Raw genomic sequence first — 16,371 nt, forward strand, 5'->3', positions numbered from 1 at the left:
GCAGTCTGAGAGGCTGGGAAAAATTTGGCTAGTGGGACTAGGAAGAGCAGTCTGAGAGGCTGGGAGAATTGGCTAGTGGGACTAGGAAGAGCAGTCTGAGAGGCTGGGAGAATTGGCTAGTGGGACTAGGAAGAGCAGTCTAGGAGGCTGGGAGGCTAGTGGGACTAGGAGAATTATTTGATTGCTTAATTGGTGACTAATGTGTTTACCTGATTGTATGACTGATTATTTGTGCATATTTGTGTTTATGTTACAGGTATGACTGATTATTTGTGCATATTTGTGTTTATGTTACAGACACATGGACACCTCAGGCACTGGTGATTCGGACACCACGGGCCCTAGACCCATTGTATCAGACGACTTAGAGTCTTTTGAGCACGAGGTCCACACATCAGACGTTACCAGCACATACGAGGATGACTTCCAGCCCTTTGCGTTACCTGATGATGCTGTTAAGCTCGCTGATGGCCCTTTGGCCGGGGACCTACCGCTCGTAGAGATCCCTGCTCCCATACCTTTGGCCGTTTATCCTGCTTACGATATGCTCCTCGACGCCGACGCTGACGACGACGTCGATCTGTTTGATGATGAGCCCCTAGAGGATGATGTTCAGGCGAGGCCCTTCTAGCTGCTGGTGATCTTTTGTTACTCGCAGATGCTCCCGCTGAGGAGTCACCTGCACACTCACCGGTCCCAGACTCTTTCAAGTCTGTGGCCTCCGCACCATCGCATACTCAGGATGCGCAACACTTTTCCCACGGTTCAGATCCTGATAGGGCATCCTCTGTTGCCCCTGCCCCTAGCTTTGCTTTCGGTCACGATGTTGAGGAGGATTCCGATCCTGTCTTTCCCCCAGGATTCGACCCAGATCAGGAGATCGAGTTTATACCACTGGATCAGCCTATGGAGGACCCGGTTAACCCAGTTGACCCAGTTGATCCGATTGACCCTGAGTTTGATTTTGAGATGGCGTTCGATGACCCCGAGCATGCCATGGCCCTTGAGCCGGTAGCCGCTCCAGACCCAGTGTTTGAGCATGACCCTGTTCATGCTGGCGCACCCATTATTGATCCTGTGATTGCTGACCCACCCATTGATGATCACCCTGTTGATGCTCCACTACTGGAGGGTGACCATGCTATTGCTGCTGATCATGTTGACGCCCCGTTTGTCGCTGATATACCCGTTGACCCTCTTGTTGCACCCCATCTTGACCCTATGCCTGTGCAGTTTGATCGTGCACTTTTTGAGGCACATGCTGGCCCACGAGATGAGCACACCCAGCATGGATGGATTGATGACGATGACGAGTACCCACCTTTCGTGGTACCGGTTACTCTCGTTCCTGCACCCGTGTCAGTTCCCCCTGAGATCCCTTTGCACCCCATTACTGGTGTTCACCACTCTGACCTACCTGCGATGTTTCATCAGTTTACACCTCCAGCGCGACCTGGAGAGGGTTCCTCGGCTCATCCCTTTGGACACGTACCGACACCTATCCCAGTTGTACCACAGTTTTCACCTGTTGTACCCCCTGTTCCTCCATTTCCTGTATCACCTTTTGATCCAGCCAGTGAGCCATTCCTTTGGACGTCACCACCTGTTATGCCACCGACCGACCCCTACCATCCTTTCCACATGGGGTATTCTGTTGAGGATGTACTCATGTCGTTTGTTGTCCAGCAGGAGGTGCTCACACGGCGTGTTCAGGAGCTTGAGAGAGCTCAGCCACCGCCGTGCCAGTGTCAGGGTCAGACCCACCCTGCTTCTTCGCAGCACCCTCGACCGTTGTTACCTGACTATGCTGCACGCCTTTCGGCACTAGAGCAGCAGGTTGCTTCTTGGTTGCGTTCCCAGAGAGCCATGGAGGAGGACTGGCTCCATTTGCGTCGTTTGTTCTTCACCCATTTTCCCCTCCTCCACCGCCATCAGTGTAGAGCTCTTCAGTACCGTACGGGTGGACGTTGGTGAGAAGACGGCGATTGCTTTGACCGCACAACATTTTTGGAGACTACATTCTGATTCTGACTTTTGTTGACATGTATATGGATGTATTGACACTGATTTGATATCTTTTGGACTGGGGTGATGTAGCCCTTAGTCGATGATGATGTATGACATTATTATGACCTGTACACTTTACTATGTGGTCTCGATATATGGCAATCACAGTATTCTCATCATATATGATGTTTGATTGATTATTTATGTTTTATGACATGGGATGTTGTGTGATTGATGTATTTATAACATGGGATGTTATGTGATTGGTCTATTTGTAACATGAGATGTTATGTACTATTACTATCATTATATACGTACGCTTTATTATGGCCTGACCAACGTGAACACATCTTTTAGAAGATGCCGAGACGTCAAACGCCGATGCCTACCAATGAGGCAGAACTCCAGCAAGTCATCGCTGCTGCCATCGCACAGTACGCCGCCTCTCAAGGAGGGACTAGTGGAAGTAATTCTGGCAATACTGGCAACAACAATCCACCTCATGGTAATACTAAGTCATTAAGGCATACCATGACCTAATTGGATATCTCTAGCAAGGTTGCTAATGCCATTCATATGTTGTAACGTATGTGCAGGGTGCACCTACAAGCAGTTTCTAGACTGCAAGCCAGTCAACTTTGATGGCACCGGAGGTGCTGTCGCTTTCGTTCGTTGGGCCGAGAAGACTGAATCTGTTCTCCGCATGAGCAAATGTGTACCAGACCAGCAAGTCACCTACATTTCTGGGCTATTTTTGGATGGAGCCCTGTCCTGGTGGAATTTGCAAGTGCAGACTCTTGGAGAAGCTGCTGCCTACGCACTAACCTGGACCGAACTGAAAGAACTTATGCGCAAAAAGTATTGCTCTCGCGCTGAAATCCAAAGATTGGAAACTGAGTTCTGGCATTTGAAAATGGAAGGTCCGAAGATCGCAGAGTATGTTCAGAGGTTTCATGACTTATCGCATGTGGTACCTTATATGGTCACTCCAGAATTCAAGCGGGTTGAGCGCTTCATTTGGGGATTAGCTCCTCAAATCATAAGTATGGTGACCTCCTCCAAGCCTGCAACAATCACTGAGGCAATTGATCTGAGCGTGGCTCTCACTGAGGAGGCTATCCGCCTAGACAAGTTTTCTGACACTGAGCCAAAGAAGAAGGAGACTCACGTCGAGTCATCAGGAGGTAACAAGCGAAAGTTCTCAAACTTCAAGCAAGGCACTAGTGGGGTTGTTAAGAAAGGAGAGCCAAGCGGGCCAGCTCAGGTTACAGCTGGTAGTGGAAAGAAGGGAAAGGGATATACGGGCACCCAACCCAAGTGCAACACCTGCCAGCGTCACCATTCTGGCCGGTGTGGTTTGAAAGTATGTGAAGCGTGTGGGAAACCTGGCCACTTGAAGGATTCTTGTTGGGCCACTGTTGGCCAGGGAGGCCAAGGAGGATTTGGAAACAGAAACAATAACCGAGGTGGAAATGGAAATCGCCCACAAGGAAACAATGGAGGTAATGGGAATCGAGGCAACAATGTGAATCAAGCGGGCGCTGTGAATCGTAACCAAAGGAATAATCAAGCTGGGAATGGAGGTGGAAACGGGTAAAGACCTGGATGCTTTAACTGTGGTGATATTGGGCACTATAAGAGAAACTGCCCAGAATTGAACCAAGCCCGTGGAAGAGTGTTCAATATTGAAGCAAGGGAAGCGCGCCAGGATCCCAATGTCGTTACTGGTACGTTCCCTGTAAACCAACGCTATGCATCCGTTTTATTTGATACTGGTGCCGATTATAGCTTCGTATCATTAGAGTTTAAGAATATGCTTGGGTTAGCCGCTAGTAAATTAGATATTCCCTACTCAATCGAATTGGCTAATGGAAAGTTAGTAGAAGCCAATGAAGTTGTCAGAGGTTGTGCAATCGAGTTGGGAGAGCGTGAGTTTGCTTTGGATCTACTACCAGTCCAGCTGGGAAGCATCGACGTGGTAGTAGGGATGGATTGGTTATCAAGCAACAAGGCAGAAATTGTTTGTCACGAAAAGGTCGTTCGCATCCCAACCAAAGATGGTGAAACAATTGTGGTTCATGGAGAGAAGCGTGATACGCCTTTGAGGATTATCAGCTGCCTAAAAGCACGAAAGTGTTTACAGAAGGGATGTGCTGCCTTCCTGGCACACATTGTGGATAAGAAAGCTGTTGAGCCGAAAATCGAAGGCATCCCTGTCGTGAGGGAATATCCAGAAGTCTTCCCAGATGACTTGCCTGGATTGCCGCCCCAAAGGCAAGTGGAATTTCACATCGATTTAGCCCCAGGCGCCGCACCTATGGCTAAGGCACCCTATAGACTTGCCCCGACTGAGATGCAAGAACTGTCGACATAACTTCAAGAGTTGTTAGACAAGGGATTTATCCGACCAAGCTTCTCGCCTTGGGGAGCTCCGGTCCTGTTTGTCAAGAAAAAGGACGGTAGTTTTCGTATGTGTATCGACTACTGGGAGTTGAATAAGCTGACAATCAAGAATAGGTATCCTCTGCCAAGGATCGATGATCTATTCGACCAATTGCAAGGTTCAAGCTTTTATTCAAAGATCGATTTGCGATCTGGTTACCATCAGCTAAGGATACAGGAGGAAAGTATCCCGAAGACAGCCTTTAGAACTCGCTATGGACACTACGAGTTCCTAGTTATGCTGTTTGGTTTGACAAACGCACCTGCAGTCTTTATGGATTCGATGAATAGAGTTTGCAAGCCGTACTTGGATAAGTTCGTGATTGTATTTATCGACGACATTTTGATTTATTCAAGGACGAGGGCTGAGCACGAACAGCATCTAAGAGCAATTCTGGAACTGCTGAAGAAGGAGCAGCTGTACGCCAAATTCTCGAAGTGCGAGTTTTGGCTACGTGAAGTCCAGTTTCTTGGACATGTGGTAAATGGAGATGGAATTCATGTGGATCCCACCAAGATCGAAGCGATCAAGAATTGGGAAACGCCAAAGACGCCAACCGAGATTCGACAATTCTTGGGTTTGGCTGGCTACTATCGAAGCTTCATTGAGGATTTTTCAAAAATCGCTCAATCATTGACGCTCCTCATGCAGAAAGATAAGAAGTTTGATTGGGGAATCAAACAGGAAGAAGCGTTCCTGATATTGAAAGATAAGCTCTGCAATGAGCCAATCTTAGCACTACCGGAAGGTACTGACGATTTGTGGTATATTGCGACGCCTCGCGTCAAGGATTGGGTTGCGTGTTGATGCAACGCCAGAAGGTTATTGCTTACGCGTCACGCCAGCTGAAGGTACACGAAAAGAACTATACCACACATGACTTGGAACTTGGCGCAGTGGTTTTTGCATTAAAGATCTGGAGACACTACCTATATGGTTCAAAATGTACAATCTTCACAGATCACAAGAGCTTACAACACATATTCAACCAGAAGGAGTTGAATATGAGACAAAGACGTTGGGTTGAGTTGTTGAATGATTACGACTGCGAGATAAAGTACCACCCAGGGAAGGCGAATGTGGTCGCCGACGCCCTAAGTCGAAAAGAAAGGATCAAGCCCATAAGGGTTAGGGCTTTGGAGATGATTATTCAAACCGATCTTTCCTTGCGCATTCGTGCCGCGCAGAAAGAGGCTCTTAAGGAAAGAAACCTTGAAGAAGAATATCTCCGTGGGATGGAGAAGCAATTGGTGCCAAACGAGGAAGGAATGTTATGTTTTGAGAAAAGGATTTGGGTTCCTCTGTTTGGTGGTTTGAGGAAAGTTATTTTTGATGAGCGGCACACAAATCACGGTACTCTATCCATCCAGGAGCGGATAAGATGTACCAAGATCTTAAAGATTACTACTGGTGGCCTAGGATGAAAGGCGATGTTGCTATATATGTAAGCAAGTGTTTAACGTGCGCTAAAGTGAAAGCTGAATACCAGAAGCCTTCGGGACTTCTGCAACAACCAGAAATTCCCAAGTGGAAATGGGAACAAATCTCCATGGATTTTATTACCAAGTTGCCAAGAACGCCAAGAGTACATGACACTATTTGGGTAATAGTGGACCGATTAACGAAATCTGCGCACTTCTTACCTATCAGGGAGAAGGATAATACGAGCAAATTGGCTGAAATTTACATGAGAGAAATCGTTACGTGCCATGGAGTACCTCTCTCGATCATCTCGGATAGAGACGGAAGGTTCGCATCAAGGATTTGGCAATCCTTCCAAGAAGCTTTTGGCTCACAATTGAATATGAGCATTGCTTTTCACCCACAGACCGACGGTCAAAGCGAACGGACAATTCAGACCTTGGAAGACATGCTGAGAGCATGTGTTATAGATTTGGGAGGTAGCTGGGATAAGCATTTGCCATTGGTCGAGTTTTCATACAACAACAACTACCACACCAGTATTGGTGCCGCGCCATTTGAAGCCCTATATGGCCGCAAGTGCAGATCACCGCTTTGTTGGTCTGATGCAGGTGATAGGCAATTGGTTGGTCCTGATATGGTCCAGGAAACCACGGATAAGATTGCACAGATCCGAGATCGCATCAAGGCGGCTCGTGACCGTCAGAAGTGTTATGCGGACCGAAGAAGGAAACCTCTAGAGTTTGAGGTAGGTGATATGGTTTTGTTGAAGGTATCGCCCTGGAAGGGTGTGGCACGCTTCGGGAAGCGTGGAAAGTTGAACCCGCGGTATATTGGTTCGTTCAGAATTTTGGAAAGAATTGGGCTAGTAGCATACAAGCTGGACTTACCTGCTGAATTAAACGGTGTTCACGATACATTTCATGTATCAAACTTGAAGAAAAGTCCAACACAAGATACCGTTGTCATTCCCACCGACGAGATTCATGTTGACGACACGCTCCATTTCGTTGAAGAACCTATTGAGGTTACGGATTGGAAAGTGAACAAAACCCGCCGGAGCAGTGTCAAGCTCGTCAAAGTTCGTTGGAATGCCAGACATGGTCCTGAATACACCTGGGAGCGTGAGGACCGAATGAAAGAGAAATACCCCCACTTATTTCCCAAGAACCCTGTTTCTAGAAGCAGAACTTAAAATTTCGGGACGAAATTTTTCTAACGGGGGGAGAATGTGACAACCCTCACTAAATCAGGTATCCGTACGACTTAACTAATAATTAATTACTGCTTAATTACTGTGCTTGATTGAAATTATGGATAAACTGCTACTTGAATGCTGATACATGTACTTACTTGCATCATACTTTACTTGTTGTCACTCCATGTTTTGCTTATAGCACCTTAGTGACAACCTTGATGCACCAAAAGCACAGTAGCACAATGAACGGATAACCTATTGAACATGCTGATATAGCCAGCATCAGGCAGACACTGCCTCTAAGGCCCGTTTGAGCCAGAGATATTTTGCTACACTAGTAGAGAGTGTAGGGATACGAGGGTTGTAGAACTGCGTCACTAGGTATAAGTTATAGTGACCGGATGTGCCTAAAACGTACTCTATGTACAAAATTTAGCACTTTAACTAAAAGTTCAGCATTTGGTTAACTAATAAAGTGCCAAAACAGGAGGAAAATATTACTAGACACTTTCCAAAGTGTCGGGAATAAGTTGTGTCAATTAAAATAGTATTAACGACACTTTAAAGCTTTGTTAAGCACGTTAACGGAACACTATCCAACCGAACAACCGGACTATAACCGGAACATAAAAATATTGCCATTAACATTGTTTATCTTTTTCTGAGCCAGTTAGGGTCCCTGAATACCCTAACACCCGCTATAATGCACAACACACTAGTAACCGAGTTAACCTCTAACTTAACTTAACTTTATCTTAACACCTAGTTGGAATGGAACCGGATTACCCCCCCCCCCAACCGAATCGGTCACAATGTGACCACCCCATGTACTTGCATGATTATTTTAATCACACATGCCTAATATCTAGGCTACACTTAAACCATTGGTTAATGAACCTAAAATTGCCTATAAGATCAAGACTAAGCACACCATATCATTTCCATCTCACAACTCACCACACACACACTCTCTCCTTCCCTTGGAGCTCTCGGCCGAACATCCCCTCTACCATCCATCCATTTTTCGGTTTTGGTCTTGCAATTCCAAGTAACTACAAGTGTCAAGGATCTCACACAAAGGAGCTCGGTGCAATTCGGAACGTGAGGGACCTCTTCTCATTGCTGTTATCCACTCATTCTTCGACTAGATTCTTCCCTAGCCTCGAGCTAGTAGTAAGTTGCTATAAACGCCCTCTCGATCTATTTTAAAGTGGTTAAAATGAAATATGACGGATAAAACTCATGAACTTACAAGGTGATGTGTTAAAAGTCTACTAAAATGTTAAAGATGTGGGTTAAAAGCACAAGGGTTGTGTAAATCTTGTAAGATTTGTTTTGTGTAACTATTTAGTGCCGATCTATGTTGTGGTAGCGCGGATCATCGTCTAAACCGGATTGGCCATGTTCATGAAACATGACATAGAGTATGTGCAAGGATGAAAGAGGTTAAATGATAAAACTCTACCACACACTAAACATGAACTTGTGTAAAATCGACTTTACTTATGAAATAGTGTTCAAAACTAGTAGATCTACGGATCTACAAACGGTATTTTCAAAGGACCAAGTGTCAAAGAAATCATATTTTCTAAAACCGGATCTTACACGAACAAGAATGATTTTTAAACACACAAGTGTGTAGACACTTGTGTAACACTAAATTTCGACAAAGAACTAGTTTTGTCAAATTTTACAAGAAGTTGTAAAGATGGAATTTCTTTAAAAACGAGATTCACAAGAAACCGGATTGATTTATACTAAAGATCCACTAAAAGTAATGGGATCTACTTCATATTCCGGACAAACTACAAGTTCATGTAATTTTTGCGATTTACATATATATTGACTAGTTTGATGCATTGGAAAATTGTTTTGGTTGAATGAGAAAATTGTTGAATTGAATTTTAAAAGAAAATGATACGCTTGAAAGCGTGGCCACCTCCAGTTACAGGGGAAACTCTGGCGAAATTTTTCCAAAAACCTAATACTTGGAAAAATATTTTCACTACAAGAGTTACAAATATATTTTTAACTTGTCTTCAAAAAATATAAATTTCGCCACGACTTTATTTACAAAATATCGGAGGTGGGATTTTCACAAAATAAAACGGGGTAAATATATATTTGATATATATATTTTTCATAGCGTCACTTGTATAAATGTTTATGATTATTTTGTGAACTATACAAATATTATTTTTAGGGTAAAAATAATATTACCGTGTTAACTACTCCAAAATAATACGAACGCCTTCGCAATAATTATTTAAGTTACACCGGTAATTATTATTACCACTCGATCTTTAAAACGTAACTTACGCATCTTAAGAAATATTTATGAACGCGTATTTTTGTCAAGGTATTATTTTGGGAAAATCATATGTATTAAAAATATAATATTTTTGGGGAAAAATATTTATATTTTGGAGTTAGAAATAAAATATATATTAAGTGAGACTTAATAATATATTTCGAAGTTATACGAACGCACATGTATTTAATCCCCCACCCTTGGGAAGGAAAATAATTACCAAGTATTTACAAAATGAAAACACGAAATAGTTGTCTAACTATTTCTCAGAAACTTAAACCATTAAGCTAAGGCACGGCCATCCGTCTAATAGAGATAGTACATGTAGGTCGTCGCACAGCTGCTTGATCAGGAGATATACTTGGTAGAGACGCACCACTGTGAGTTCATGTCCCCCTTTTCTCTTAACTGTTTTCAGTTTTCTAAACTGCAGGGGTGAAATACATGTTACTATATTTATGAGTACTTTATACATGGTATGGTTAGCGTAAGGAGGTTTACTACTTAGATCATGTGAGTGGGTAGGCGAAAACTTGAGGCCATTAATCCTCAGGGTAGGACCGAGGGACAGGAGCGGTAGATCTATCTGGGTGTAGCGAGCCCAGCCCCAAGCCCAACTGTACGGACCTCGGGGTGACTTTGTGCCCAACGCATAAATCCGCTAGGTTTGAGTCATCCTACTTGCACTTCACACATATCAATGGCCTTGCAAACCATTGGTGATCTCTTTTTCCTTATTTGCTACATACCAGGATTTTCATACATACAAAGGTTTATTTAGTCGCTTACACATGAACTCGCTCAACATTATTTGTTGATTTTTCCAACTTACATGTATTTCAGGGAATTAAAGATCTGGCGCGTGTGTCATGTTTTCTCGCTACATATGGGTTACGAGGTCATCCGAGTTTAAGGGATGTGACTTTTTCCTGGACGAGTCACAGTTCTTAAACTGTGTTTATTTCTTGTTGGTGTTGTGTCTTTTGAACACTGTTTATGTTGTTAGGATGTAATTTCCGTTAAGACAATGTTGTGGTTCTTTACTTTTCAAAGTTAATTAAATGGATGATCTTGCATGGTTTTTATTTCATATAGCTTGTTATGATTAAGCTATGGTATTAAGAAGTTACACCAAATTAACCACGCTTCCGCAAAGCCAGGGTGTGACAATATGTAGGTGGACAAGTCCAACCCTTTTCTGGGCTCTCGTTAAAAAAGGTGTATGCCGAATCGCACAGGTCTATGTATGCATCGAACGAGGTCGATGGAGAGTCCTTCACGGCACAATCGACACAGGGACGACTATCGTCCAAGTCTTTGCTAGAGTCGAAGGTATTATCGAGAGCAACGAGGTTGTTTGAATGCGATCCCAACACTTCTTCTTGGTTATTGTCTTGAGATGAATTTAGAAAATCCATCCTAAGTTCTTTTAACCAATTAAGAATCAGATCTTCTAGTTGAAATAGTTCATCAAGAAGCATTTCTCCTAAAATATCTGGTTGGGCGCCTTCGAGGGAGAGATAAGGATTATTTTTACTTTCGCCCCTCTTAAGGATACAGGGAAACGATGGGTCTATATAGTGGGGCTTATAGTTTAGAAAATAACATTCTAATTCTTTATGTCCGCCTCCACATAATTGACACCATGTACCATAAGAGTGCCGAAAGTAAAAAAAATCGTCATCACTCATCTTTGTGTCAGAATTTACCAACCGTCGGGATCTTACGGTTCTGTTTTCAGCAACTGAATCTTGGGCACGGGGGCGTGTTGAGTGGGCACGGCCCCGTGTTCAGCTTACTGTCTGACTTAAAACAGGATTGCCAGTTCCAAAGATTGGGCACGGGGCGTGTTCAGCGGGCACGGCCCGTGCTGAGTTCTGCAGAAGCTGAAAAATTAAGAAAATCCTAAAAATTAAAAAGAAAATAAAAAATATGATTAGGCCGTTGATTCCTAACTTTCTTAAAATCCTTGTGTCCCCGGCAACGGCGCCAAAAACTTGATGTGCGTGAAGTGTGTTATATTTTAGGTATGTATTTTAAGCCCTTTTTACACTTTTAGCCAAGTTTTAAATTTATAAAACACGATATTTACTAACACTAAACACACATATGGGCAAGCGCACCCATCGTGGACGTAGTATAGTGTTGGTAAGATACCGAGGTCGTCCAAGGACACAAGAGCTTTTAGTACCGGTTTATCCTCAACGTCTAATCAAACCAAAATGTTAGAAAAAGATTTTTAAACTAAGAAAATAAAACTAACTAAAATGCTAAAAATAAAAATAAAAATAAAAACAGATAGACAAGATGAATCACTTGGATCCGACTCGTGTGTTAGTGTAACCTTTGATTATTTCGCACTTTTGCACTTGTTTAAGAGATTATCTTAGTTATTGTAGTAGGCCCCTCTTTTGAAGGCGACGTTACCCTCAACCCAGTAGTTTGAGTCAGCAAGGATACAAGCCTAAAGGGTCGGATTATTGAAAGATAATTAATTAAGTTATTAATGCATAATGTGGTAGGCCCCTCTTTTGAAGGCGACGTTACCCTCAGCTAAGTACTCTGAGTCAGCAGGGATACAGTCCTAAGTAGTTGCGTTAAAGTTTTAATAGTAGTTAACTTATGAGGGGATCAAAGAGTTTGGACCCCCGCCATCCAATACCTTTGGGTATTGAAGGAGGTCCTACTAAATTTGACCCAGGTCCCTTGTAGGATCTCTAAACGCTGAACAACGGCAAGACTCTTACCAAACCGTTCCCTTAACCCCCGACCAGGTAGCCAACATACCTCCATATAGACCGTGGAGATATGAATGGTGAAAATCTTTTATTTTATATAGACAGTAAAATAATTCCAACACACCACGGACAAACGATAAGGAAGAATCACCTTCAACATAAGAAACTAGTAATTAAAGTCATTAATACAAAACCAATTAAAAAGTGCAAAAGATTAAAAATAAAAAGTATTACACTAAACACTTGTCTTCACCAAGTGATGTAGGAGACTTAGGCAAACATGGCCTTTGATTGTCAAGAACTCTTACGATCAATCTTGGATCACGAGACGACTCACACACTCTATGATGGACAATGGATGATGGTGGTGGATGATGGTGTTATGGTGGTGGTGGGTGGTGGGTGAAGTGTGAGAGAGGTGGTGTGCCAAGGGATGAGTTGAAATGTCTCCAAGCACTCCTATTTATAGGCTGAACAGAAGCTCGGGCACAGCCCCGTGCCCGCTGGGCACGGCCCCGTGTCCATCCTTGTCTCTCTCCTCATTAATTGTAATTCGCAATTACAATAAATGCGCCTGCAGGAGTCTGACCACGCCCCCGTGTCCACTGGGCACGGCCCCGTGGTAGGCAATAGAAGCTTCTAAAGGTTTGTCTTTTCTGCTGCTTCTTGGGCACGGCCCCGTGCTCGCTGAGCACGGGGCGTGTTCAATCTTCTGTGTTCTTGGTTTTGCTTGGGAAGATGCTGTTGAGGGGTCGGGCATTCCACTTTTGTTTCTTTTCTTGTATTTATATTAGATTTTGCTGTCTTTTTGCTTCTTTTGTTAATTTGAGCTCATTTAATCCTGAAAATACAAAAGGAAGACAAAAACACACTTTTTCCAACATTAGTACTAAAAATGGTTAGTTTTATGCCACATTTGATAAAATTTATATGTTGCATTTTGCGCATATCACCATGTACAAGTAGCTTTTTGTGCATGGATGTTTATAATTTATTCAATTGTTTACCATCTTTTATGGTTTCTAAACAATGTACAAATAGTTTTTTGTGCGCGAAGCGTAAAGCTGAAAAACATATTGCGGTGGCGTTATCATAAATACGATAACTATACTATTATGTAAATAATTACTCTACTTTATAATTAAACTAGAGTAATTATTATCACTCTAACAATTGAGTTGAGTTGAGTTGAGAAAACTCACTTAAATTGAGAGAACTCGTAAAAACCATAAGAAACACTCAATTTTTTATTATGTAGTGAATGTTATTATCTTCGAAAAAATGTAACTAACTAGTAAAATTAACTATGCATTGCAGGGGGAATTCGGTGGATGTCGATCTTAAAAAAGTCAAAGTTAGTGAAATTTACTGTTCGGGGGGGAAAATGGGAAAAGTAAAAAAAAAGGCGCGCGAAGCTTTGATATAAAAAACCAAACCTATAAAAATCATACAACAGAAAATTCATTAGAACAATCACCATACCCAGTAAATCTCACAAATAGCAAAGCTACTTATAGGGTCTGGGGAGGGTAGGATGTAGACAAACCTTGCCTCTATCCATAGGGATAGAGAGGCTATTTCCCGAGAGACTCTCGGCTCCAAAACTAACAGCATACCAACACACCAAGTCAAAGAATATAGAAAAAAGAAGTCATCAATAACAAGAAAGTGATCAGAGTGACACAATATAATGTAAATCATGTATAATAGCATACAACATCATTTGGGCATAAACACAAGAAGGCAACAGAAAATTCGTTAAAAATTCAAAATGATACATTTATTAAAGTTAGGGGTTGTAATGTAAATCAGTTAAAGGAAAAGTAAAGAAAGCAACGAAGTAAATTGCAGGGGTGTTAACAAAAATTAAACTAACGTGTTGGCGGGAAAAACAACCAAGTAAACTGCAAGGGGTGTAAACAAAAATTAAACTAAAGTGGGTTGAGAGACCAAATTTTTAACTTATTATATACACTTCTAATTTGCAACAACTTTGAGCAATAGGTAGTAGTACTTCCAGCATTAAAGGTTTTTTATGCATTAGTGAGTTGTATTGTTTTCATTCTTTGTTGTACTTTTCTTTTTCTAAGAAAACTGTGTCCTGCTAGGTTTTCATCTTTCCTCTGCCCTTTTTTTCCTCACAAATCTCTCTCTTAGCAGGGCTTTTTGGCTTTCAAGAGAAGTTTGAAACCCTAATTTGATGATGGAAGTTATGGAGATAGCAAAGCTGTAACAGTGATGTTGATGGTTCCGGCGGTGGCTTTACGAGTTGTTAGGGTTTCCAATTAAAGGGCACCGACAAGACGATTGGAGGTCCGATGATGGCTTCCAAAGGCGGCAACAATGGTTACACCTTTTCCTCACTCAACCTCTCAACCTGAAACAGAAACTTCATCAAAAAATTAGTTTAATGGAGGTTGTACATGTTGCTTAAAGTAAGTTTTGTGCTTTTGTTACTTAAAACCCTAGCTTTGGAAGTTGTACGTTTCTTTTCTTCTATGTTCAACATATCCTAATGCCACATGCCCCTCAGTATTTTAGCCACATATATGGAGGAAAGATGAGAGCGATAGAGAGAGAATAGAAAGCGGCCGAGAACAAAGGGAACAGAGAAGTTCAAACTGTTGGAACCTTGAGGTTTATACATAGAGAGATACTAAAGTTTTGGGTTGGTCTTGTAATGTTTAACAAGTTAGTTTGGGTCGCATATATGTAATGGGTTTTAGGTGATCTCGAGTGGGCCTAGGGATGGTCTCGACCCATCCCAGTTAGTATATAAGTAAACCCTCATTATGTTTAGAGGGTTGATCAGTTGGTTGAAGGTCAGAGGTTACTCGAGATCCTGTGCTTGTCTTGTATCAGTCATCGGTTCAAAGGTGAATGCAAGAAAGTGTTTTGATTTACTTATTGTGTTTATTTTACTTTATAGTTTTCTTGAATCTGCTTGTGTTTGGTTTCCGCACTTACACAAGTTAACGTTGATATCATTGAAAGATCCTCTAGGGTTTTACAATTGGCATCAGAGCCAAGAAACCAAGTCTTGGTTCGGTTTTGATATCACTTGGATTCAAGAAAGCATTACCGGTTACTGATCCTGTTTGCAAGTGTGTTTTACAGAATTTCAGTTTGTTCAGTGTGTTCGGATTCTGATTGTTCTTCGCAAATATTGATTAAAGTTGCTGATTTTGGTTTATGATTCGTATCAAAGGTGTTTGCTGAATTATCGGACGTTTGTTGAAGATAAAACTTCAAAGATTTTACATCTTTGAATTTTTGGAAGCTGCTGAAAATCAGAGATCACGGTTACTGTTATCTCACAAATCTGTTTTGCAGGGTCTCAATTCAAAGTCAACTTAGTCTCGACTCGCAACTGCTGTGGTCTCGAGTATAGAAACTTTGTGTCTCGAGTAGAAAGCTTGTTTGGTCTCGACTCGCAACTGCTGTGGTCTCGAGTATAGAAACCTTTTGTCTCGAGTGGAAAGTTTGTTTTGTCTCGACTCGCAACTGCTGTGGTCTCGAGCTGTCATTCTTGACTCGCAACTTTAGTCTCGACTCGCAACGACTTTTGCAACGTCTTTTGAACTTTGAATTCTGGACTATTGGACTTTAAAAATTAATTAATCAGTAAATTAATTAATTAATTAAGTAACCATGACTTCAAGTAACCAGAATGTCGACTTGGCAGCTATGTCTAAACTTCAAGAACTAGATTCCATCATTGGAACCACCACTCGTGTACCTAGGCTGTTGGATGGAAACGACTTCCCTGAATGGAAGTGGCGCTTCGAAAAACACGTTAAGGTCAAAGGTGCAAAAATTTGGCGAAGTATTTTGAGAGGCCCAAGAGAAATCATGATGGAGAGTGGAACTGAAGCTGGTGTGAAAGTGAAGAAGCCTTTTGATCGATATACTGAAGAAGACCACAAAATTGTTGAGGAAGATGATATGGCGTTCTCTTATCTGACCATGGCTTTGGGACCAGACATTGCTATTGGTTTTCGCACTTGCAAATCTGCAAAGGAATTATGGGAATCATTAATAGATGTCTTTGAAGGTAATGAGGATAAGAAAGAGAGTCGTAGAAATCTGCTGAGCCAAAATTTCAACAATTTTAATCATATATATGCAGAGACTGTTGATAATCAAATTCAGAGATTTGTCAAGTTGGTTACCCAGATGCAGATGGAAGAAATACACACGACAAATGCTTCAACCAATAGACAGCTTCTAAATGCTCTACCTAAAAGTTGGG

The 16,371-nt window shown here is 42.1% G+C and overlaps 1 protein-coding gene across 1 annotated transcript; it reads left to right on the plus strand.

The window, feature by feature from the left end:
• Positions 1-906: 906 nt before the first annotated feature.
• On the plus strand, positions 907-2,121 carry LOC110924738 (extensin-1-like). The gene is made up of 2 exons (XM_022168731.1): positions 907-1,692; positions 2,098-2,121. Exons 1-2 carry the CDS (start codon positions 907-909, stop codon positions 2,119-2,121), a joined length of 810 nt encoding a protein of 269 aa, XP_022024423.1.
• Positions 2,122-16,371: the final 14,250 nt, after the last annotated feature.

This window comes from Helianthus annuus, chromosome 17 (assembly GCF_002127325.2).
Source record: "Helianthus annuus cultivar XRQ/B chromosome 17, HanXRQr2.0-SUNRISE, whole genome shotgun sequence".
In the NCBI taxonomy this organism is placed as follows: Eukaryota; Viridiplantae; Streptophyta; class Magnoliopsida; order Asterales; family Asteraceae; genus Helianthus; species Helianthus annuus.

Coding starts and splice junctions, on each gene's coding strand:
- LOC110924738 (XM_022168731.1), top strand. CDS start 907: ATGGAGGACCCGGTTAACCCAGTTGACCCAGTTGATCCGATTGACCCT. Junction 1,693..2,097: donor CGTTTGTTGTCCAGCAGGAG/GTGCTCACACGG, acceptor GGGGTGATGTAG/CCCTTAGTCGATGATGATGT.